Source organism: Cucurbita pepo, chromosome 16, assembly GCF_057944985.1.
Source record: "Cucurbita pepo subsp. pepo isolate OVF chromosome 16, ASM5794498v1, whole genome shotgun sequence".
NCBI classification, from domain to species: domain Eukaryota; kingdom Viridiplantae; phylum Streptophyta; class Magnoliopsida; order Cucurbitales; family Cucurbitaceae; genus Cucurbita; species Cucurbita pepo.
In genome coordinates this window covers 12,316,267-12,337,639 of record NC_141813.1, presented here as the reverse complement: position 1 = coordinate 12,337,639, position 21,373 = coordinate 12,316,267, and the positions used below count along the sequence as shown (strand labels likewise).

At 36.9% G+C, this 21,373-nt stretch overlaps 7 protein-coding genes across 8 annotated transcripts; 4 read left to right on the top strand and 3 right to left on the bottom strand.

The window, feature by feature from the left end:
• Positions 1-215: 215 nt before the first annotated feature.
• DSI-1VOC (dessication-induced 1VOC superfamily protein) lies at positions 216-931 on the bottom strand. Its single transcript, XM_023656257.2, has 3 exons — positions 763-931; positions 518-680; positions 216-413 (listed from the first exon to the last, which is right to left on the bottom strand). The coding sequence occupies exons 1-3, from the start codon at positions 885-887 to the stop codon at positions 276-278; spliced, it is 426 nt and encodes a 141-aa protein (XP_023512025.1). The 5' UTR covers positions 888-931; the 3' UTR covers positions 216-275.
• A 586-nt stretch (positions 932-1,517) lies between these two features.
• On the top strand, positions 1,518-6,470 carry LOC111776818 (sec14 cytosolic factor). 2 transcript variants are annotated; one of them, XM_023656196.2, is made up of 7 exons: positions 1,518-1,674; positions 2,045-2,626; positions 3,270-3,424; positions 4,481-4,576; positions 4,906-5,162; positions 5,533-5,762; positions 5,877-6,470. In XM_023656196.2, the coding sequence occupies exons 2-7, from the start codon at positions 2,273-2,275 to the stop codon at positions 6,255-6,257; spliced, it is 1,473 nt and encodes a 490-aa protein (XP_023511964.2). In that variant the 5' UTR covers positions 1,518-1,674; positions 2,045-2,272; the 3' UTR covers positions 6,258-6,470. The 2 variants fall into 2 exon arrangements, with proteins under 2 accessions (XP_023511964.2, XP_023511965.2); XM_023656197.2 differs by lacking the exons at positions 1,518-1,674; positions 2,045-2,626 and adding an exon at positions 2,633-2,770.
• A 1,103-nt stretch (positions 6,471-7,573) lies between these two features.
• Positions 7,574-8,091, top strand: LOC111776866 (histone H4). The gene has a single exon (XM_023656263.2). It carries the CDS (start codon positions 7,642-7,644, stop codon positions 7,951-7,953), a length of 312 nt encoding a protein of 103 aa, XP_023512031.1. The 5' UTR covers positions 7,574-7,641; the 3' UTR covers positions 7,954-8,091.
• A 2,563-nt stretch (positions 8,092-10,654) lies between these two features.
• Positions 10,655-11,306, top strand: LOC111776865 (histone H4). Its single transcript, XM_023656262.2, has one exon. The coding sequence runs from the start codon at positions 10,729-10,731 to the stop codon at positions 11,038-11,040; it is 312 nt and encodes a 103-aa protein (XP_023512030.1). The 5' UTR covers positions 10,655-10,728; the 3' UTR covers positions 11,041-11,306.
• Positions 11,307-14,653: 3,347 nt separating this feature from the next.
• On the top strand, positions 14,654-15,206 carry LOC111776864 (histone H4). The gene has a single exon (XM_023656261.2). The coding sequence runs from the start codon at positions 14,722-14,724 to the stop codon at positions 15,031-15,033; it is 312 nt and encodes a 103-aa protein (XP_023512029.1). The 5' UTR covers positions 14,654-14,721; the 3' UTR covers positions 15,034-15,206.
• Positions 15,207-17,746: 2,540 nt separating this feature from the next.
• LOC111776868 (histone H2B) lies at positions 17,747-18,445 on the bottom strand. The gene has a single exon (XM_087118801.1). The coding sequence runs from the start codon at positions 18,360-18,362 to the stop codon at positions 17,904-17,906; it is 459 nt and encodes a 152-aa protein (XP_086974927.1). The 5' UTR covers positions 18,363-18,445; the 3' UTR covers positions 17,747-17,903.
• A 403-nt stretch (positions 18,446-18,848) lies between these two features.
• LOC147789107 (uncharacterized) lies at positions 18,849-21,299 on the bottom strand. Its single transcript, XM_087118802.1, has 2 exons — positions 20,941-21,299; positions 18,849-19,741 (listed from the first exon to the last, which is right to left on the bottom strand). The coding sequence occupies exon 2, from the start codon at positions 19,564-19,566 to the stop codon at positions 19,201-19,203; it is 366 nt and encodes a 121-aa protein (XP_086974928.1). The 5' UTR covers positions 19,567-19,741; positions 20,941-21,299; the 3' UTR covers positions 18,849-19,200.
• Positions 21,300-21,373: the final 74 nt, after the last annotated feature.

Sequence of the window (21,373 nt, the reverse complement as noted above, 5' to 3'; positions counted from 1 at the left end):
AAACAATTAATACTTTAATTTCATTCCAAGTTAATATTAAATAAAAAAAGTGGAATAAAAATATAACATATTAAATTATAAATTCGATTATATTTTTTAATTGAATTAAAATATTTATTATATAATATTATAAAACAATAATTATACGTATTTTTTTAACATGAAAAAATCCATTAAACTAATTAATAATATTTAAAAAATGAAATAAACAGAGCTTGAAATAACAGATTTATTCATATTTGTTATTCGGTTGAAGAAGAAGAAGAGTGCGTAATTCAGTTCTGTTTTGGTTGATTCACATGGCTACCTATTCGCACCACCATTCCATCAATGTCCCGCACATATCCTACTCTCTGCTTCCACTCTTTCGCCTCCGGCTGGCTCACCGCCGCCGCACCATTCTCCACCGCCCTCTGATAACCACGACAAATCCAAACAGCTTTCTCTCAGATCGGTAAATTCCGGCATCGAATCAATCAATTGAGATACAGGAATCAAAATGTGGCTCCAATTTTACCTGATAGGCCGCATCCACATCGGGATAATCGATACAGATCTCGATAGGGTTTCGTTCGCGATTGGAGGATGGGATTTGGACTTCGCCGGTGAGATCCTCTGTTTCGTGTTGGTGCAGAGGTGTGAATGCGATGGTAGTTCCTCCGCTCTCGAGCTCTCCCCATCTGTATCGAAAACGAAGCGATCTGTCGTGATTTGTTATGAATTTTATCGATTGTTGCAGTGATGATTTAGGGTTTTGATTACCTGTTGGAATGATCGAGGCGGCGAACGGTGAAACCGAAGGCTTTGGAGTAGAAATCGACTGATTTCGCGACGTCCTTGACGTAGATAATCGTGTATGCGAAGGTTGGCTTGAGATTGGACGACATTGTTAATGGATTGAGAGAGCACTGAACTGTGGAGCATGGTGAAGACGATGAAGATGATTATGAACGCGAAGCTAATTTGTTTCAGGGGACGATGGGCACACGTGGACACCAACGTGGATCGGGAATGTGTACACGTGGAACTCTTGCATGTTGCTGATCGATCGAATGGTGCCACGTGGTATAGTATATTTAATATAGCTAAATTAATAAAAATCTAGTTGAGTTTACATTGTTTCAAAGTTTTAACTTAAAAAAAGAAAAAATACTTACATTTTTTTTCGTATATTTTTTATAAAAAAAAAACTATTGATTTTTTAAAATAGTTTAAAAAATAAATTTTAACTTGGTTTAAAAAATATCTCAAAATTTTAGTGATACTCAAATTTAAAATTAATATTAAAAAGATTATAAATATCATAATAAATATTTTTTAGAAGGTTAATGCTACTTTTAAAGTTTCAAATGTATTTATTAATCATATTATTGATTGTAAAAATATTTTTAAATTTTTTTAAAAATTTATCTTTAATTAAATTGTTTAAAATTTAACGATATTTTAAATATTATTATTATTTATTTTTTTGTCGAGCCAGTCTAACGAACCCAAAAAAGTAGGAAAATAAGGCGCCTAAAGGTCACGTGTACGCATTTCCAGCTTCCCGCGTGTTCCTCGTCCTCGGAGCTCACTCTCTCCTCTCTTTGATCGTCATTTCTCTCTCTGGCTTTCCAAATCTCCTCTCCGGAGAAATGCCGTCCTCCGCTCAGAAATCACGCCAACATTTCGCTGGTACTCGTTTTCCTTTTTCCTTAATTCGTTGTTTTTGTTTGAATTGTGAACATTGAATTATCTGGATGCTTACTTGACTTAACGAACAATGATGATCTTGTTGTCGATCAAATTCCGTCTTGCAAATGTTGACGTGAGAGTTTGTATCGTTCGTTGTGCGTATGTTTCCGGTTTGTTCGTGTGCGGAAATAGGTTTCTAGGGGAAGTTATGTAAACAATTGCCAGGGTCTTTGTAGTCCGTTTTTTTTGGGATCGTCATCGATTTAGTTTTTCTTTTTACATTTTTTGTCGTTCTGTCAGTGTAAATGCATTTGATCGTCTCTCTTTTCGAGTCAGATGTGCGTGTGGTAATTTGATTTCGATTTTGCAGGTTGACAAATTTTCGGCGATGTTCATTTCTGAAGTCTGTACTGTTATAGTCCTTTCACGGATTCTCTACGGATGATACATGGGGATTGTTTTTAATGGCGGTTCTTCCTTATTTGTGGAGGATCCCATAGTTTGTAGCAATTTCAGCAAAAAGGATAGCCGATCATTTTGCCTCTTCAAACAGTTCTCTTAAGTGAAGAACTGCTTGCAAATTAATAATAATTTTTCAATGGAAGACACGTTACCTAGTTCAGGATCAGGCATGATATCTGAAGTTGATGTTGGTGGTGGAAGTAGAAAATTTAGAAGGTGCTTTATTGGTGTTTCTCACTCAAAAGCATTTTCAAGGAATGCTATTCGGAGTGTAACTTCACTTAGACAGAGCAGAATTGCCAATGGTGCTGCTGGTCAGGTGACATTTTTCTTGCTCAAAATTATTGCGCTAGAGATGGTTCGAAGGTTCTCAAAGTCTAGGTGTCCTTTTGCTTGGCGAGGACTTCAAGCTCTTCAGGTTCTTTGCTACCCTCCATTTAAGTGGATTCAGAGATGGGCTCCTTTCAGCTGTTTAGTCAAAGGCATGCAGGTCTGTGCTGTTAACTTCTTGATTTATTATGACCATCATGTCGTAATTTTGATGCACAAGCCTAGCTACTACTTGTTGAAATGTTCACTGGTCTGTTATGTGAGAACAAAAGAAGTTAACTTGTGCCTTGAGGAAGCAGCCTCAGTAAGCAATAAGCATTCCTATATCTTCAAGTTCTCTGTTTATTCTGGTCCTCACATCATTTTTTGTGTTTACTTGTATGTGCAATGTGTGTATTAGGCATGTTCTCTTTTATGTCTTGATAATGGTCATAACCTGCTCCTTGGAAGTTAATGCTGTAGACCCTTTTCTCCATTGGACATGATAATGAGGAATGCTTACCACAATTGGTTTGTTTCAAATAATGGTTCAAACGTGGAACTGGATGCTATGCTAATTCATGAAATATGAACTAGAATCTAGTTTCTCCTTCCTAACACAAAACTTCACTTCCTTGCTTATATTACTCCTGCAAGCATGTGCATGATCTACATCCTCCAGTAGCTTTTGTTAAGATGGCAAGAAGTGCAGATGTAGTCACCTGAACTTTGGATTACGGATGAATGATTCCTGTTCTTACCGTCTTAAACTCTTAATATATACCATTTCTTCAACAGATTTTATATTATCTTTATTTTTCCAGGTGTTGTCAAAGCCATTACTTGTACTATCAATAGTGACATCGCTCTCTGATCGGACAGAGCCTATGGGTGGAGACTCAGATGACATCAGTGATTCCCCTTCATATTCTGAAATGTACTCAGAACTATCCTCAGTAAACTCGTCTACAAATGCAAGGTACTGTAATGAGATGGCACCAGGGTACTCAGAATTATTCATGCACTATTTTTTTTGCTCTTGATCTTTGATATCATTCTATAACCGTTTTTTTTTATTGAAATGCCTCATTATGTATGTAGGGTACTTAATAGTATGGTTTTACAGTATATTTTTATTAAATAATGTATATAATTTCTTTTTAAGGTTAAAATACCATTTTTGTCCCTGTACTCTGGTTCTCATTCATTGTCTCTATACTTTTAAATGTCTAAACTTAGTCATTGTATATTTGATCGATCTTAAAATTAGTCATTATTAGTTTGAGGTTGATTGTGATCAAACTTGATAAGATAATAAGAATATTTTTTTATTTAAGAAAAGACACCAAGTGAATATGCATCCATAATTTATAGTGGGAAAGCTTAGACTTTTTTTTTTTAAAAAATGGAATGTTAACAATGAACTGTTAGTAGGGACTAATTTTGAAATTTATTGGGAGTACAATGACTGAATTTGAATATTTGAAAGTACATGGGTTAGAATAGAAGAAGTCCTGAAGTACATGAACAAAATTGATATTTTAATCTTTATTTAAATATCAATATTAACATTATTTTATCATGTACTTGAATTCTATAAATCCATTTTGATTCTCCACCCCACCGCCCAATCGACAACACACATTTTTATTCCTTTTCAGGTATGTAATTCATAAAATTAGTTCAGTGTTCTTTTTATAACAAATCTTGTGTATGTTTAAGGTTTTGACGTCTAAGTATTAAAAAGATTGAATTGTAGCCTGTTTAAAGTTAACGTGATCCTTCCATTATTAAATCCAGCAATTTTTTATTTCTACGATTTTCTCAAGATTTTTATCAACATCTTGATTCTTGTTGTAAAATCATTTCCATTTCGACATTAATACTCTCCGAATGTAATCTTCTATTTCCCATTTTCCAACATTTCATGAATGCCCATCTCTATTCAAATGTTGATGATCTTTTGTTTAACTTTTGCGTGTTCTCGGTAATCTCTATACTCTATTAACTCTTAAATAGTACACATAATTTGCAGCGCCTGTGATGAGCCTCCACAAAGCATTGAATCTGAAACTTTGTCTGTTCGTCTCTCTAAAGAGCTGGAAAGTCAGGGTTTCAATTTGCCAGAAAGGTAATTTCTGGTTTGAATTGCTGGAGATTTTTGTAGCTGTTGTCGGCTGAAGAGGCTTAACTGAAATTTTAGCCTTAAATTTTATGACTACGAGACCTATGTTCATACTAACAACTACCAATGTTTTATCATATGAGGTACCATGTTTTATTTGACTTCAAACTTCCATCTACCACCAATTAGTTACTCTTAGTTTCGCTCTCTTAATGCGTGTCCACTTGGTTTAGCTCGACTGCGCGCGTGTAGATGGTGGTCGATATTAGTGGGATTGTGCATGAATTTGTGGGCTTCTCTTAATGCTCTTGTTATCACATTCTTATTTCGTACAGACTTAATGAAGAGGAGCTTCAAAGATTCTTTGCAGCTTCGAATGGCGACTTTACATCTTTGTTATCTTCAATTAAGAAGACAATCCGCTGGAGAGAAAATTACAAAATACTTTCATCTTTAGAGCTTGACATGTGGTCACACATGGTCTTTTGGCATGGATTTGATCTGAAGCACAGACCTTGTCTCATAGTACGCCTTGGGCTAGCTTGCGTGAACTTGTCATCTGAAGACAGACCCCGTTTTATCCAAGCCATCGGTATGTCTCTTAATTTTATCGACAAACTTTGGAGTTTTCTTCCATGCTAAAGATCTTGTTCCGATCGAAACTTCACTATTGCTAAATGTTGATAATATCGATCTCGTAGTTTCTAATGAGAATCTTGATTGTGATCATTTTCTTTTTCTTTTTAACAAAAACGGTTTAGCATTCGGTATCACCCTTGCATTTAGAATGTGATCTGCTTTACTTATTATGATCGCTATTTAGCATATTGACTGTATGATAGACTCTTTTAAGTGCTTTCATTATCTTTATCCCAAAGGAACATCGTTTCTTTTCTTTTCTTCTAGTTCTCCTTCCGACCATTCAGTTTCATTACGTAAAATTGAAATTCCTGTAATTGCAGTATCTCAGGTAGAGCATGGGATCGTTGAGCTAGTTGATTCAGAAAATCCAGAAAATCCCCAAATTACAGTTTTAGTGGATTGCGAAGGATTAACTCCTTTTAGAGTTCCCATGCAAATGATGAGATATTGTTCTTCCCTTCTGCAAGATCACTTCCCAAACCGTCTCGGATGTTTGTTCATCATTCGGCTTCCTCCGGTCGTTCGTCTCCTTGCCCAAACTTTTATTCAAGTAAGATTATTCCTCCAGCTTTCCTTGCTGAAAATTTGATTATAAATCGATTATAAGCTCTGTATCTACGGTAATCTTGTAGTTGTCCTTAACAAATGATGAATTTTCTTTTAGATTTTGACACCTGTTACGCGTAAAAAGTTAAAAATTGAGGGGGAGACTACATACAAAAAGGTTTTATCTGAGTACATACAAACACTACCTAGATATCTTGGTGGCAAATGCTCCTGCTCGAAATGTTCAAAAGTAGATATCCATGACATACAACGACTGGATACAATTGGGGCAGTAAACAGAGAGTTGATTACTGGAGGAATCCATGGGAATGATGCAGTTTTAGGGTCTCAGATGCATGAGTTTGATAATCACTTGCCTGGAAACTTTGATCAGATGGTAAGAACTAGCGTGATAAGCATACTTATGTTTTGGGCTTTCATTGCTGTTATTGTCAGTGTGTACGATCCCGAAAACCGAATCTTTTTCCCTTGGGTCTGACTCGAAGCCAGTGACGACTGTCGGGAGCTCGAATTTTATCTATAATGTCCCAAATCCTGCATTTTGCAGCAAGTAAAAGGAAGGATTATTCATATCATGTTTAGTAACGATATGTGGTATCAGTTATAGTTCATGAATTTTGTCCTTTGAATTTTATCCTCGTTTGTAGTAGAATGCAACTTTTGTCAATAGTTGGACGGTACTCGTATTGTAGACAGACGATGAAGATTTTCGTGTGGCGAGTTCGTCTTAAATCTCTTATGACAGTTGATTTTGGGGCAAAAGACCTTCGAAATCGAAACTGAGATTGTGATCTAAGAATTGGAGGCAAGGTCAAATAGAAGGCTTCCCTCATTACCAAAGGGCTTTACTCACTTTGGATGGATGAAAGCCCTCCATGGGTGCTAAGGAAACAATTTCTTAACCCATTTTGTGTATGTTTGTACTTTGTCGAATATATGTATGCGCGTATGAGGCTTCGTTTTATCAAAATTTACGAGTTTATAGACCTTGTTTGTTCAAATTAGCGAATGAGTTAATGAAATTGGATCGAGAGAATTGACATTCATAATCTAATTGGTTGATGTTAAAAATTTGAGAATGAAAGTCGGCCATAGTGATTCAGGAGTTCTGTATGGAAGGGCTTTCGCTTAATAAATTAAAGGTACGTCTCAATAATAAAGCCTTTTAATTCGTGAGCTCAATAGATTAAAGATCGTCTCAATAATAAAGTCTTTGAATTTGTTTGTCAAATATTGTTGAGTTTTATCCAAGTTCGGTTTTGTCTGAAACGAAGAAAAAGCGGTTCACCTATCACTACATCTGTGGCTAATTGATATAACTCAACACTCGTAAGTAGTCAATTAATTTATTTATTTTTGTAGAAATAAGTTTTTGATTAAATTATAAATTTGATTTATATGATTTAAAATTTAGAATTAATCCTTGGTTTGATAAATTTTAAAACTATTTATAAGGTTTGATTATTTATGAAATTATAAATTTTAAAACTATCGGTATCAAATTTGGAATTTAATTAATATTTTTCGAAATTGGTTATTTATATTATTATTAATTTGTTTATTTTCATTTCGTAATTTGGGTCTTCCCGCGGCCGGGTCAAGGAATTACACCACTGCCCGCCACAACAAAAATCACATATACACTTCCAAAGCACAATCCGTAAAGGTATCACGCGGATCGACATCCACAACCGTCGATTAATTTAAAATCCAACGGACGACGTGTTTCTCGGATGAACTTCAGGAAACCACGCGTGAGATTTGCACTCCCATAAATTCCCCACATCGTATCATTTCGGCATCTAATTCAAGCTGAACCCATCCATTTCTCTGCATTATTATCCCGATCTTCAGTCGAAAAAATGTCTGGACGTGGAAAGGGCGGCAAGGGCTTGGGAAAAGGAGGAGCAAAGCGTCACAGGAAGGTCTTGAGAGATAACATTCAGGGCATCACCAAGCCTGCTATTCGCCGTTTAGCTCGTAGAGGCGGTGTGAAGCGTATCAGTGGATTAATCTATGAAGAAACCAGAGGAGTTTTGAAGATTTTCCTCGAGAATGTGATTCGCGATGCTGTGACCTATACCGAGCACGCTAGGAGGAAGACGGTGACTGCTATGGATGTGGTTTATGCATTGAAGAGGCAGGGAAGGACTTTGTATGGGTTTGGAGGTTAGGTCATAGGTTAATTTTACGAATGGTTGTATATCTGAGATTTGGAAATCTAGTCATTGATGTTCTTTTAGTTTTACTCGGAAGTTGTTCATCGTTGTTCTTGCAATGAAATTTTAATTGATCGTGTACTTTACTCTTCAGTTTTTATTTACTCCCTATCTCGTCTACTCAAAACTATGTGAATTTTCTCCTTATTGATCGATAGAAGTTTAAACCGAATCTAGATTGATTGTCTCTTGAGTTCTGTTTGTTGAATTCATGTTTGAAACGAGTTTCAATTTATGATTCAACAGCTGCTATTCGACAATCATTATGATTTGAATCGATTAAATTAGCATTTGAAAGCAGTTGGATTGTTTCTTATGCACGATCTTAGAAATACGATGGTTGGATGATTCTGCCTATCTTTTAGAAGACTAGCTAGATGATTACATCACTAAATTTTTTAGTTTTTTTGGTTTTTGAAAGATCGTTAAGGATCTTCCATTGCCTTGAACAAGATAGAACAAGGAACGATTTGGGTTATAATTTCACGTGGAAATGGCAGATTTGTTGGTCATTTTGGAGTCTAGTTTTTCTTGTTCGACATTGTTGGACTAGAGCACTGTTGAAGTGTTCATAGTCTAGAAGCCCCTTTTTGTTTGCAATGGCTGCAGGCTTTGCAGGTTGTTTGCTATGGAGCATGGATTCAGATGTGGACTCCTTCGCCGGCGACAGAAGGTGGGCGAGGTTTGTGCTGTAAGCTTCTTCTCTGTCATCTTTTGAGACCAATCTTATCATTATTTTGCACCATGCGTATCTGGCCTATCTGATATCAAGAGCATGCTATTGGGGCATATTTGAAATGACTTTCTAAGTAGTTAACATTGATTTGATCACTTGACTAGAGAATGTCATTGCACGCTAGCCTCTTGTTTGAATAGGGTTCCAAACCTTTCCCGTTTTGGAACGAATCTAACATATACTTGTCGGGCTGAAGAAGCCTCGAGCATTAGAAGTAGTAGGATCAAGGTAGCATGGCATGTTTGAAATGACTTTTCTAAGTATTTAACATTGTTTTGAGCACTTGAATAGAAAATGTCATTGCTCACTAGCTTCATGTTTGAATAGGATTCCAAACCATTCTTGTTTTGGAACGAATCTAGCATATATTTGCAAGGTTAAAGAAGCCTCGGGTGTTAGAAGTAGTAGGTATTGAGGATTATTGGGAGTGAGTCCCACGGTGGTTAATTTAGTAGAAGATTATGAGTTTATAAGTGAGGAATACTATCTCCATTGGTATGAGGTCTATTGGGGAAGCCCAAGTCGTGTTCGTCTAACAGTAGGGTCAAGGTAGCATTCCATTGGCGTTGAGCTTTCTCAGCCAACTACATTATGATCTCTTAGAAAGAGCTGCTCAATGATCGAACCTGATAGTATAGATAGCTTATATAGCCTATGTCGAGATGGTATTAGACAGAGCAATCTGATCTGCCTGGTGGGGGTGGCTCCTTTATCGTGGGTAAACAGCTCGAGCCCTACACGGTTTTTAAGCACATGATTAGGTTAGAATATTCCCAACCGATCGAAATACTAAACTCATGTAATGGCTACTCATCTTTACTTGTATCAATGTCTATTGCTTGTTATATTCTCCCAACCTATTCTGTTGGGAAATTGGGATGCTGTTCGTGTGTATGGTGCACACTGATGTAGTAATGAAGATGGAACCCCTACAGTTGAAAGAATGCAAAACATGCACTCCCACACACAACTAGTTGGCTACTGTAAGAATCTGCAGGGGTATTCAATATCCAGCGATGCTGAATGTGCTGCAATTCGGTGTCGAGGCACGATGGTCATCTAGACACTGGTAGCTTTCAGCTTTGAGGCATTTGTGTCTTCCTATGATTGTGGATTGTTATAAGTCAGCTATACGGCGTTGAATTCGTTCTCGAGCCTTGTACACCACACGTCACACTATGGGAATTGACCATCCCCGAAGTTGTTACCTTAACGGTATGAAGAGGATGCATCAAGCAGGACTAGTGACGGGAGTGAAATTGTAACCAGGTAACCGTAGTGCTAAGTTGCTTTGTAGACCATTCTTTTCCGTTGTTGTTGAGTGATGCTATGCTTGAGTTTTTTTTTTGTTACGTTATATCATTGGGTTTTTTTTTGTTATACTATATCGTCGGGTTTTTTCTCTCGTTATTTATTATAAACAAAATAATACATGTAAATTTAAACCTAGGTTCGTGGATAAAACATCGACCATTACTATTACAAAAGTTCAATAATAATAATTTTCATTTATTATTAAATTATTTTATAAATTTAGTCTCAAATGAATTTTTTAAATTATACATGTATTTATTTAAATTAAAATTTATATTAACATAATATATCAATTAAATATAAAATTTAAAAATTTAAAAATATTTTGAAAATTTAAATACTTTTGAAGGTCGAGGGATTGATTGTTGCCAAATGGGCAACAAAATTTTGGATTCCCGCTGCCCGGCTCTGCCCGGCTCTGCCCGCCAAATAATCGAAAGAAACTCATTTTCAAATCACGATCCGTACATGTTTCACGCGGATCGTGGTGTTCAACCGTCGATATGGTAGAAAATCCAACGGACACAATGGGGTTCTCTTCCGAACTTCAAATCCGACTAGAATTAACACTTCCCGTATCGTATATCCCATAAATACCCCGAACCAGTAATTCTTAACATCAAACAAAAAAATTTCCTGTCAATCAATTCGTTGTTCATCTCCCCGAATCTCTCGAGAAAATGTCTGGGCGTGGAAAGGGCGGCAAAGGCTTAGGAAAGGGAGGAGCAAAGCGTCACAGGAAGGTTTTAAGAGATAACATTCAGGGCATTACCAAGCCTGCCATTCGCCGTTTAGCCCGTAGAGGCGGTGTCAAGCGTATCAGTGGTTTGATCTATGAGGAAACCAGAGGTGTTTTGAAGATTTTCCTCGAGAATGTGATTCGCGATGCTGTGACCTATACCGAGCACGCTAGGAGGAAGACGGTGACTGCTATGGATGTGGTTTATGCCTTGAAAAGGCAGGGAAGGACTTTGTATGGTTTCGGAGGTTAGGTCACGGTTTGGTCTAAAAAATGGCTGTATAGTTTTGTCTCTGTTCTGCTAGTTATCTTTGTTTCTGCAAGTTGTCTTCCATTGTTTAGCAGAATTGATACTGGTTCATTGTCAAATTATGCCTTTAAGTTGTTATTCGTTTGTCCGGCTGTTTTCCTATCTCCTTCTCTTTCGCTCCAACTCGAAAAATGATTCTGTAATCCGATCTTTAAACTCCACTTGCGATCATTTCAGCTTTCTTATATAGTTGACGGAATTTGAATTTCTTTATCGTGTACGATTCTCATGACTTAGTCGAATAGATATTGGATCTCAGACAAGATTCAATTAAGATACTGAATGGAAGAACTATGGTATAGCTAATTTACTATGACGAACAAGCAGATATTGTTGTAATGGAGATTATACTGTTGATTTTCAATCTCCTAAGAATTATATCAAAGAATTGCGATTTTGATAGTGAGAATCTGAAATGTTTAGGATGCAGAATTAAGTGAATGTGTAAATAATTGAATCCATGTCTGTCAATGCGGCAGTTTAAGGATCATCGTTGTCTTTAATTTTTTTGGTATTGACAAAACTATGATATTACAAATTCATATTTGTTCTGGAAAACTTAGCAACGAGGAACATTCATCTGGGTGCACTTGTGAGGTTCATTTATAGTTTTACTATATCTTTATCTTTATGGTATTTTAGTACGAACAGCATTAACTCTAGGAATCTGCATATAAACCTTAAAATTCTTATAGAAGAAGAATCTATTGCAAGTTCCTTTTTGATTGGCTAGTCTTATACAGTATGCAATTCTGAGGTAATTTTGCTGGTCTGTTGGTATCCCTTTTGTTGGGATTGATATATTTCTTTATTTTGGTACTCAACAGTGTTAAAACATTTGATTTCCTTAATGATCAGGTGGGCATGAGGTAATTTAATTACGAGTTTTGCAGGTTGACAATATTCATCAATCTTCACTTCTGAAATCTATAGAGCTCTGGTTACGATCCTTATGAAGTGCTTTAATACTTGGCATGTGTATTGAATCAATCTGTTGGATCGAGCAGCTAGCAGCAATTTTAGTTAAAATGATGTTAAGCAGCCATGGTCTCCTTCCAATGGTGCTGTAAATTGAAGAGCCTTGTGGGTTTTCATTTTTTCTCATTTTTTATCGAGGTCTTCAAGCTTTGCAGGTTTAGCCATCCTACATTGAAGTGGATTTAGTGGGAGACTTCTTTCAGGCAATGGAATGCGTGCATGCAGGTCTGTGATCTCAACTTCTTGATATTTTTACTACTGTTCATGATTTTGATCTCAACTCCTTGTTTGCTTGTATGCATTTCCTTACTAATCGTGGTTCCATTCGATGCTTGATCGAGATCCTTACATGTGCTTTTGGGATATCATATCATGTGTTGATTCTATTTTCCATTAGGCGTGGCAGATATGGGAAGGTTTTTAGTATTACCATATCTCCAAATATTTCAGATTTACCCATCTTAAGTTTGGTTATAATGGGAAGCGAATATTTATACAAGTCCCATGAAATATAAAATAGAACCTACTGCTTCTTAAGCTCAAATCTGCATTGGTTTACCAATGTTACTACTGCAAGTGCGTGTATGATCCACGTTCCCTCATCGGTCTTTTCCCGTTCATGCTTTTAGCTGTGCTTACTATTCTTATTACTCTTCCGATTGATGCAAGGTATTGAAATTAGATTATATGAAACTTGTATCCGTAGCCTACTTAGATCTCTACTATTGTAGGAATGCTATCAGCTAGGGAGTTTGTTCGGAAACTTTTGATATAAATAGAGTGGTTTAGACGACTGAGAGGGAGAGAATTGTTTGGTTGATTTGGGCTTTAGATACTTAAGAGTGGGAGAGTCCAAGTACCTCAAACTACTAAGTTTATATCTACCTGGTTGATATCGTTGCAGTTCGTCGTCTTTTTATATTTCAATATCGTTTCGATTCTATCATATTTGAATGAAGTTTGATGGTTTTATCCACGGGCTATTTGTATAATCTCTCTGTTTTCAAACATTGCAAAACTTACCTAAAGTTTAGGGTAAATCTTCAAAGTTCGAACAAAGAAGTTGTAAACTTCGAAGGTGTAGTCAAAAGTAACTCAAGTGTCGAACCAAAGGTGTATTTTGTTCAAGGGCTCTAGAGAAAGGAGTCGAGCCTCGATTAAGGGGAGGCTGTTCGAGGGCTCCATAGGTCTCAGGGGAGGCTCTATGGTATACTTTGTTCGAGGGGAAGATCGGTGAGAATTGGCTAATTAAGGGGTTGATCATGGGTTTATAAGTAAAGAATACATCTCCATTGGTATGAGGTTTTTTTTGGGAAAACTAAAAGCAAAGCTATGAGAGCTTATGCTCGAAGTGGAGAGTCGTGGTTTCTAACATGTTATACTCAGACGTATCAAAAATAGGACGTTCGGAAACAGATTTCTATATTGCAGCTAATTTATGTAATTTGTTTTTACAGGTTTAAAGAGGATGTACTTCAAAGGTTCTTGGCATATGAAACTGGTGAGTTTGTGTATCATTTGTTTTGAAGACAAATCCGTTTGATAGCAACGTGGGAAGTGTTTTAAATACTCAGCTTGATGGTTGAAAATTGAGGGGTAGGACGCATTTGGCATACTTCATTTACATTTGAAGAATGTTTATATTGTTACACAGATGTGGCTGGACAATATTTGTACTAAAATTCGTCAGCTACACGTCTTTCGTTCTTGTGAAACTACTTCCCGTGCACAACACTCAAATGCGTTAGATACAACATTGCACGAGAATAAGCCTTGATCTAACAAAGTGATTGGAGGATCTTTGGTATGCTAGTTCTTTCGAGCAAACTCTCAAACTAGGTTCAAACAAAAAAGATAATATTTATATTGTTATACGGGATTCATTTTTGTAAATATATTGTCAATTCTTTTGAGTTTTATTCTTGTGAAAGTACTCCCCGTGCGCAATATCTAATATGCTAGATACAACAATGCATGAAAATAAAACTTATTTGTTCAGGAGCTCGATGAAGACATGCCTTGGTCTATCAAAGTGATTGGAAGATCTTTGACATGCTAGTTTTTTCGAGCCGAACTTCCAAGTTATTATCTTCATCTTCATAAAGGGTATTATAGGAATTCTATCGTTTTGACGATTAGAAGAGATGATACAGATTCTCATCTATTCATAGAAATCTTCATGACGGGTCTTTATAGTGTTTTTGCCTTTTCTTGGTAGGGATGTTATCTGTCGTTTCTTTTTTTAATTATTTTCTTATTCAATTAAATATTAGAAATTGAAAAAAAAAATATTAACATTAACATTTACTTCGTCTATATATAGAAATTTAATTACGAAAAAATTACATTGGACAATAGCGGTCAGCTGCTGAAAATTAAAATTCGGCCTTCCCGCTGCCCGGACTCGGGAATTTTATCTTACCCGCCGAAGGAAAAAAAAAACGAGGGATTTCACGCGGATCGACCTTTTGAACCGTCGATCTTTCAAAAGATCCAACGGACAACATAATTCTTGGCTAAACTCCAAAATCAGGCTTCGAATTTCCTCATCCATAAATTGCCCGAACCCGCACGAATCGAACATCAAAATCAAATCTCTGGACGGTGACTCGCAGCGCTGTTCATTTCCCAAAATCATCGGCGACAATGTCTGGACGTGGTAAGGGAGGTAAGGGGTTGGGAAAGGGAGGAGCAAAGCGTCACAGGAAGGTTTTAAGAGATAACATTCAGGGAATTACAAAGCCCGCAATCCGTCGTTTGGCTCGTAGAGGTGGCGTGAAGCGTATCAGTGGATTGATCTATGAAGAAACCCGAGGTGTTTTGAAGATTTTCCTTGAGAATGTGATTCGTGATGCTGTTACCTACACTGAGCATGCAAGGAGGAAGACGGTGACTGCCATGGATGTGGTCTATGCCTTGAAAAGGCAGGGAAGGACTTTGTACGGTTTCGGAGGTTAGATTTAGGGTTTAATTCGATAATTTATTGTAGATCATTACTTTTGATCTGGTATTTCGTAGGCGAACTTGTTCTTATGAGTTTTCTGTAAGTTAATTCCTCATTAGTTGAGAAATGACGGAATGTTTACTTCCTTGAAGATTTGTGCTATAAGAATTTCGCTTTTTCTCCCTGATTCGTCAATGAACTATGTTTCCTGCTAACAGTGAACAATCTGACTTAATGAATTTGATGTCTGTACTATATCCAAAGAAAAATGAGTTTCGGTTTCTTTTATTTACTGTATAAACGAGTTTCGCTGCATTGGAAGGGTTTTGAGCCATTCAACTTTCAGCGCTGAAGTTTGAACTGATTAGAACATCAAATTTCATCCATGCACTTTGTATGTATCTATTCAAGTTTCAAATGTTTTCCACTGCATTGATGTATGCTTTGATTGAGCCCATGATCTGACGCTTTGTTTTCTCCTATTTTTCCTCGGAGTTCATGTTCTGATTCAGAATTTGGGACTATGAACTCATCAAAAGTTCATATGAAATGTAAGAATATACGTTATTATGCTCTGCTTGAATGGAATAATGAGTCATCTGAATCTGTTGTTTCCATTGTTCTATATGTTTTGCTTTGATAACCCAGGGGAGGAAACTAATCCGTGATAGTTGTAAGCCATGAATTTTATCTGACCTGCCAGCATTATTTGAGGTTGGGGCTGCTTAGATTCATGTTGCAGGTTAACATTTAATTCCGGCAATGGCAACTAATGCTTGAACTAGCAGGTTGACCAAGAAGGCTGTTCTGTAGCTGTCTTCTTTGCTAAATTCATAATACTTTCAGGTGAGAGTTCTTTTTGGGTTGCCCCTTACACCACTCCGCTGATGACTTTTCTGTTTGTGACAGGTTTGAAGATGATAATATGTTATACTTCTAACAGCTCAACTCCACCACTAGTCGATATTATCTTCTTTGGGCCTTCCCCTCAAGGTTTTAAAAAACGTTTTCTAAGGAGAGGTTTCCGCACCCTTATAAGGGAACCTCTCCCTAGTAGACATGTTTTAAAACTGAGGTTGATAGTGATACATAACGGGCCAAAGCGGATAATATTTGCTAACGATGGGCTTGAGTTGCTACAATACTAGACTTCACTCCATGCTGATTTTGTGATGGAGAATAGAATTTCAGGTCTTGTGACAGGTTTCAATTTCTCTACTGGATCAAGCCATTAGCTAACTGTGCTCTTTATCATCTGTTACTGCTTACCAGGTAACATTCAGATTTCGATATACTAATGGAGCTTTAGTGATTCCTTTGTTCTTCCTCTGTTTATTAGCCACCAATGTGATGAGGATGCCTGAGTTTTCCACTTTCCTATCTGTCTATATCTTGTTTTAACATTCAGATATTAGGCTGTAGTACTTTCACACTTGTTTTCCCCTCTAGCCTTGGGTACTTTCTACTTTAATTGTTGAAGACCTTATCAGTATAGCTTCCTCTATGTGTATGATGTGTTCATATGCTGCCTGTAAATTCCAATTCCAAGAATTGATCTCATCTTTCGCCTGCTTCCTCTCTGAGCATTATTTTGAGCTTCACTGATTCATTGGCACTACTTGCTTGCTTTAAGTCATCTGATTTTGTGCGTTGCGTATTTACCCTGAAACCAACACAAATGAGAGCAAAGAATGATGTGATAAACCCTTAATTACGATGAGAGTTTAGAGATTTTTTTAACTCAACCCAATTCAAATGAGGGGATTACTTAACTTAAATTGTATGTATTGGGTTGGTTCATCGATTTTTCGAATACTCCTAATGATTAGATTAATTCTACTTGGTGTTTTTCCCGACTCACGTCCTTCTGAAGTTTTTTTTTTGTCAATATTTCAATAAAAGTTCCAATAACTCGAGTTATGATGTTGATGCTTTGTTGTGTGCGTACTACTTTGCAACTTCGTAACTTAAAATACTCTATAAGACCACGGTCACATATGCAGCAAGGGGATCCATTGCGTGCCACATTCAACAACTCCACTCCGGCGTACTAGGGATGCTTCAAGACCCCTTGCTAATGCGATCATTCCAATCAGTTTTGTGTCACGGTCATGCTCATTCAAGGCGTGTTGCCCATGGCTGTATGTTCATGACAAGCCGAATCCTTTGTCTTTCCATGTTGTAGTGTTCTACTTTTGTATTTCTAGGAAGTATGATGTTTCGAAAAAATCATCCAAACATAAAATACCTAATGTATTATAGGGGATATGATTAGTTGAATGTATTATAGGGGATATGATTAGTTGTCAACTTCTCTCTACCTGATAGTTATATACAGTAAGCCTTGTTGCCTCTTACTTACATTTTCATATAACACTCATTTCAATTTCTCAAATCGCCTCTTACTTACATTTTCATATAACACTCATTTCAATTTCTCAAATCTCAATTCAATTTCTCAAATCTCAAATCTTGCTTTTAAAATCTCTCTGCCGCTGTTTTCTAAAACTTAAAACTTTCTTGTTGAACTTGGGCTACAGGCTCCTTGTTGTTCTTAATGATGTCATCAAAACTCCATCCAAAGAAGAGGCCATCTTCGAAGACGCAGGGAATTCGGGTTTCACAGTTCGCCAAAGAAGAGACCATTTAAATATTCTGTTGTAATATTCTCAAAAATTAATAACAGAATTTTAAAATTATTCAATTAATTGCAAAAGAAAAGCGAAATTGAACAAAAATTAATTCCATTACTTGAATATGAAACGAAGCATATACAAATCACAAGCATCTATTGGTGAAGGAAATCGACAAATCCAAAAGCAGAGCCTACAAACCCTAATTTTTTTTTTCCAGTTTTTCAACCTAAAATCACCTAATTTTAGATTTAAGAACTTGTGAACTTAGTCACGGCCTTGGTGCCTTCAGAAACAGCGTGCTTGGCTAACTCACCGGGAAGAACAAGCCTGACGGCCGTCTGGATCTCCCGCGAAGTTATGGTTGGCTTCTTGTTGTAGCGAGCCAACTTAGAAGACTCCTGAGCGAGTTTCTCGAAGATATCGTTGATGAAGCTGTTCATGATACCCATAGCCTTGCTGGAGATTCCGATGTCCGGATGAACTTGCTTCAGCACCTTGAAGATGTAGATCTTGTACGTCTCTATGCTCTTCTTCGACCTCTTCTTCTTTTTGTCTCCGGCAGCAGCGCCGCTTTCCTTCGGCAGCTTCTTCCCGGCCTTGAGCTTTTTCTCCGCCGGTCCTTTCTCCGCGACTGATTTCTTCTCCTCTACCGCCTTCTCGGCGGCCGGCTTCTTCTCGGCGGGCTTCTTCTCGGCCTTAGGTGCCATCGGAAATCGCTAAATTTAACAAAGAGAGGAGTAAACTCAAAGATCGAATTCGAATCAACTCACAGTAGAATACAGAATACCCTAATCAAGTGCGACTTATATATTTATACGTGCCTTCAATAAATTTTGATTCGCTCAGGAAGGAAGCCACAGATTGCTGAGCTGGCTTTATAAAATACGTTCGATCATGTTTTGGATGAGCAATAAATCAACGGTATTACAGGGATGACTTTAGAAAAAGTTCCCGCCTTGTCCAAACTATCTGCCACGTGGCAAATTATTATTCGTCCTACACATTAGTTGCGGATTGGTGAGTTGTAATCCAGTATTGTCCAGTTCTCAACCATTTTGACGTCATATCTCTATATATCATCAAAATTAAATATTTATTATTACTATTTAACCAAATCCAATAATATAATTAAGTTTTAAGATATATTTAATACAAAAATTAGACATCTAAAAATAGTATTAAAAATAAATAAATTAAAATAACATTTTAACTTTTTTATTCCTCATCAAATAGTTATTTTCTATACAAAATTTAAAATGTATTAATTTTTAATTAAGACGCTTAATTTTTATTTTACATTTTTCTAAACACAATTGACACAAAATAGAAAGAGGCCCATTCAAAGTTGGGCTTGGGCCCAGTATCATGCAGCAGTCCATTTTGAATGGGCCGTTTCAAGGCCCAATAAATTTTTCAGACCTCTTGCTCTGAGCAGCGGCACCAACCCCAATGTTTCATCGGCAAAATTCAAAACAGAGCCGAGGATCGATCGAATATCGTCCGCGACATGAATGAACACAAAGAGCCTTTGTTCTTGAAATTGCATCAACTTTGATCGAATCGAGAAGTCTGAGGATTCTCCCACAATCCAACGGATCTAACGAAGCATGCGGAAACGCCGACGCCGAGTGCCGCAAACACAGTAGGAACGAAGAAATCCAAATTGGACCGATTCACCATTTTCGCCGGCACGCACAGAACATCGCCGGGAAGGTCCAGCGGGATCCTGATGTAGCCGTCACGACCGCATGATTTGGAAAACGACGAAGAAAGCGACGTCGCATTGGTGAAAATAAACACTGGAACAAAGGAGGCCATGGCGGCTGTTAGCGTTAGTAGCGCCGTCCACTTGGCGGCGATGAGACAGAGAGGGGGATACAGAGAGAAGCGGTGGAGGATGGAGATGGCCATTGGAGAAGGAAGAAGAAAGTAAACGACAAGGCTTGTGATGCGGATGAATGTGGGTATGGCATCGAGGGGTTATTTTATTTGAAGATGGAGGGAAAATGGGTGCACGTTTAACAAACTGCCTAAGGAAGATTCTTCTCTGTTTCATTCATATCAGCTTGCCACGTTTTTTTAGTACCTAAAAAGAAAAAAAAAAAAAAAACTTTTTAAGCCAGGAAGATCATGAGTATATAAATAAGGGACAGTATTGACGTTGAACTATAAAAACTTATACTCAAAATGGACAATATCATAACGGAAATCCTAAGTATATAAATAAAGGACACTCTCGACAAGTTTGTACTCAAAATGGACAATATATGAGTACATAAATCTCATAAATAAAGGACACTATAGATATTAAGCTATGAAATCTTATGCTCAAAATGGACAATATCATAAAGGAAAGATCCCGAGTGTATAAATAAGGGACACTACCGACATTAATACCGATAAATATACAAATTCATTACCAAATATAAGTGTTATGATCCCAAAAAACAAAACCCACGGCTATTAATGTATCACTAGAGTAAAGGAAGATTCAATTATAAATAAGGGACACTACCGACACTAATACCGATAAATATACGAATTCATTACCAAATATAAGGGTTATGATCCCAAAAAACAAAACCCACAACTATTAATGTATCACTCGAGTAAAGGAAGATATATGATTGAAACGAAACGGCATTTGAATGAGAGTGATACTAAAGAGAGTACGGTTAAGGACTTACAAGAATTGAAAGCTACGACACGACCTATACATATAAGATCCAACAACTTCTCCTTTAATGACTCGATCATAAAAACTCTAAGATTAAAGCATGTTTAGCTAAATAGAACAATCTTATGCTAAGTGATCTCTTAAAAAAATTTCTAAAAAACACGTGAGTAGAGACAAAAAAGTGTTAAGAATCCGTGTTAGTTTGTAAAAATAGTCTAGATTCTAAAAAACACTTCAAGAAAAGTAGATAGTATGATCATGTTGCAAAAGATTTCAAACCTACCATTAATGTAAAAAAAAATGAAATAGATATCTATTCTTGAGGTTGGAGAAAGAGACAGAATGCACCGCGGTTACCACCCACAACATAAACTCAGTCTTTCACAGAAGACACCATCAAATTTGGAGTCTTCTGATTATATGATGCAGACAAGCTAACAAACAAAAATATCGATCTGATGAACGACAAGTTTAAGAAATGTAAATATTCCTTGAAAATTCAGCAATGGCAGCACTAAGATGATTCTAAGTAATAGAGTATTACTGAGGCAACAATCATGGATATTTACGATATCAAAATAATCAAAGAAGAAGCAAGAACATCTAACCCAACAAGTCTTCAAATGGCAGCCGGCAGTAGCAGCACCAGCACTTTCTTGTATTGTGTAGCCAAATTCATCTCCTGCTTGACAGATTACAGCAAAAAAAAACACAATTAAAACCAATGTCAAATCAAATTTCTACGCCATACTTTAGAAATCCCAAGTATTCAAGCAAAAACAAATCAAGATACCAAACAGCATAGCCACTGATGAGAGATCAGTTGAGAATAAGGCTACAAAAAGTCCAAGAATCTAAAACATGTATGCATAGATGAGACAGCTTAATTAATCACGATGGAAAGTGTGCAAAAGTTTATGATGCAGCTAACCAATCTCAATCCAGGAAGAACAAATCCAAGAGCCCCAAATTCAACGGGCGAACACTGATTTTTGACGGCAAGGAACAAATTCCCAATGATATGATTCAGACGAGTATCAG

Coding starts and splice junctions, on each gene's coding strand:
- DSI-1VOC (XM_023656257.2), bottom strand. CDS start 887: ATGTCGTCCAATCTCAAGCCAACCTTCGCATACACGATTATCTACGTC. Junction 681..762: donor CGCCTCGATCATTCCAACAG/GTAATCAAAACC, acceptor TTTTCGATACAG/ATGGGGAGAGCTCGAGAGCG. Junction 414..517: donor ATGTGGATGCGGCCTATCAG/GTAAAATTGGAG, acceptor CGTGGTTATCAG/AGGGCGGTGGAGAATGGTGC.
- LOC111776818 (XM_023656196.2), top strand. CDS start 2,273: ATGGAAGACACGTTACCTAGTTCAGGATCAGGCATGATATCTGAAGTT. Junction 2,627..3,269: donor GTTTAGTCAAAGGCATGCAG/GTCTGTGCTGTT, acceptor TTATTTTTCCAG/GTGTTGTCAAAGCCATTACT. Junction 5,163..5,532: donor CCGTTTTATCCAAGCCATCG/GTATGTCTCTTA, acceptor CTGTAATTGCAG/TATCTCAGGTAGAGCATGGG.
- LOC111776866 (XM_023656263.2), top strand. CDS start 7,642: ATGTCTGGACGTGGAAAGGGCGGCAAGGGCTTGGGAAAAGGAGGAGCA.
- LOC111776865 (XM_023656262.2), top strand. CDS start 10,729: ATGTCTGGGCGTGGAAAGGGCGGCAAAGGCTTAGGAAAGGGAGGAGCA.
- LOC111776864 (XM_023656261.2), top strand. CDS start 14,722: ATGTCTGGACGTGGTAAGGGAGGTAAGGGGTTGGGAAAGGGAGGAGCA.
- LOC111776868 (XM_087118801.1), bottom strand. CDS start 18,362: ATGGCACCTAAGGCCGAGAAGAAGCCCGCCGAGAAGAAGCCGGCCGCC.
- LOC147789107 (XM_087118802.1), bottom strand. CDS start 19,566: ATGGCCATCTCCATCCTCCACCGCTTCTCTCTGTATCCCCCTCTCTGT.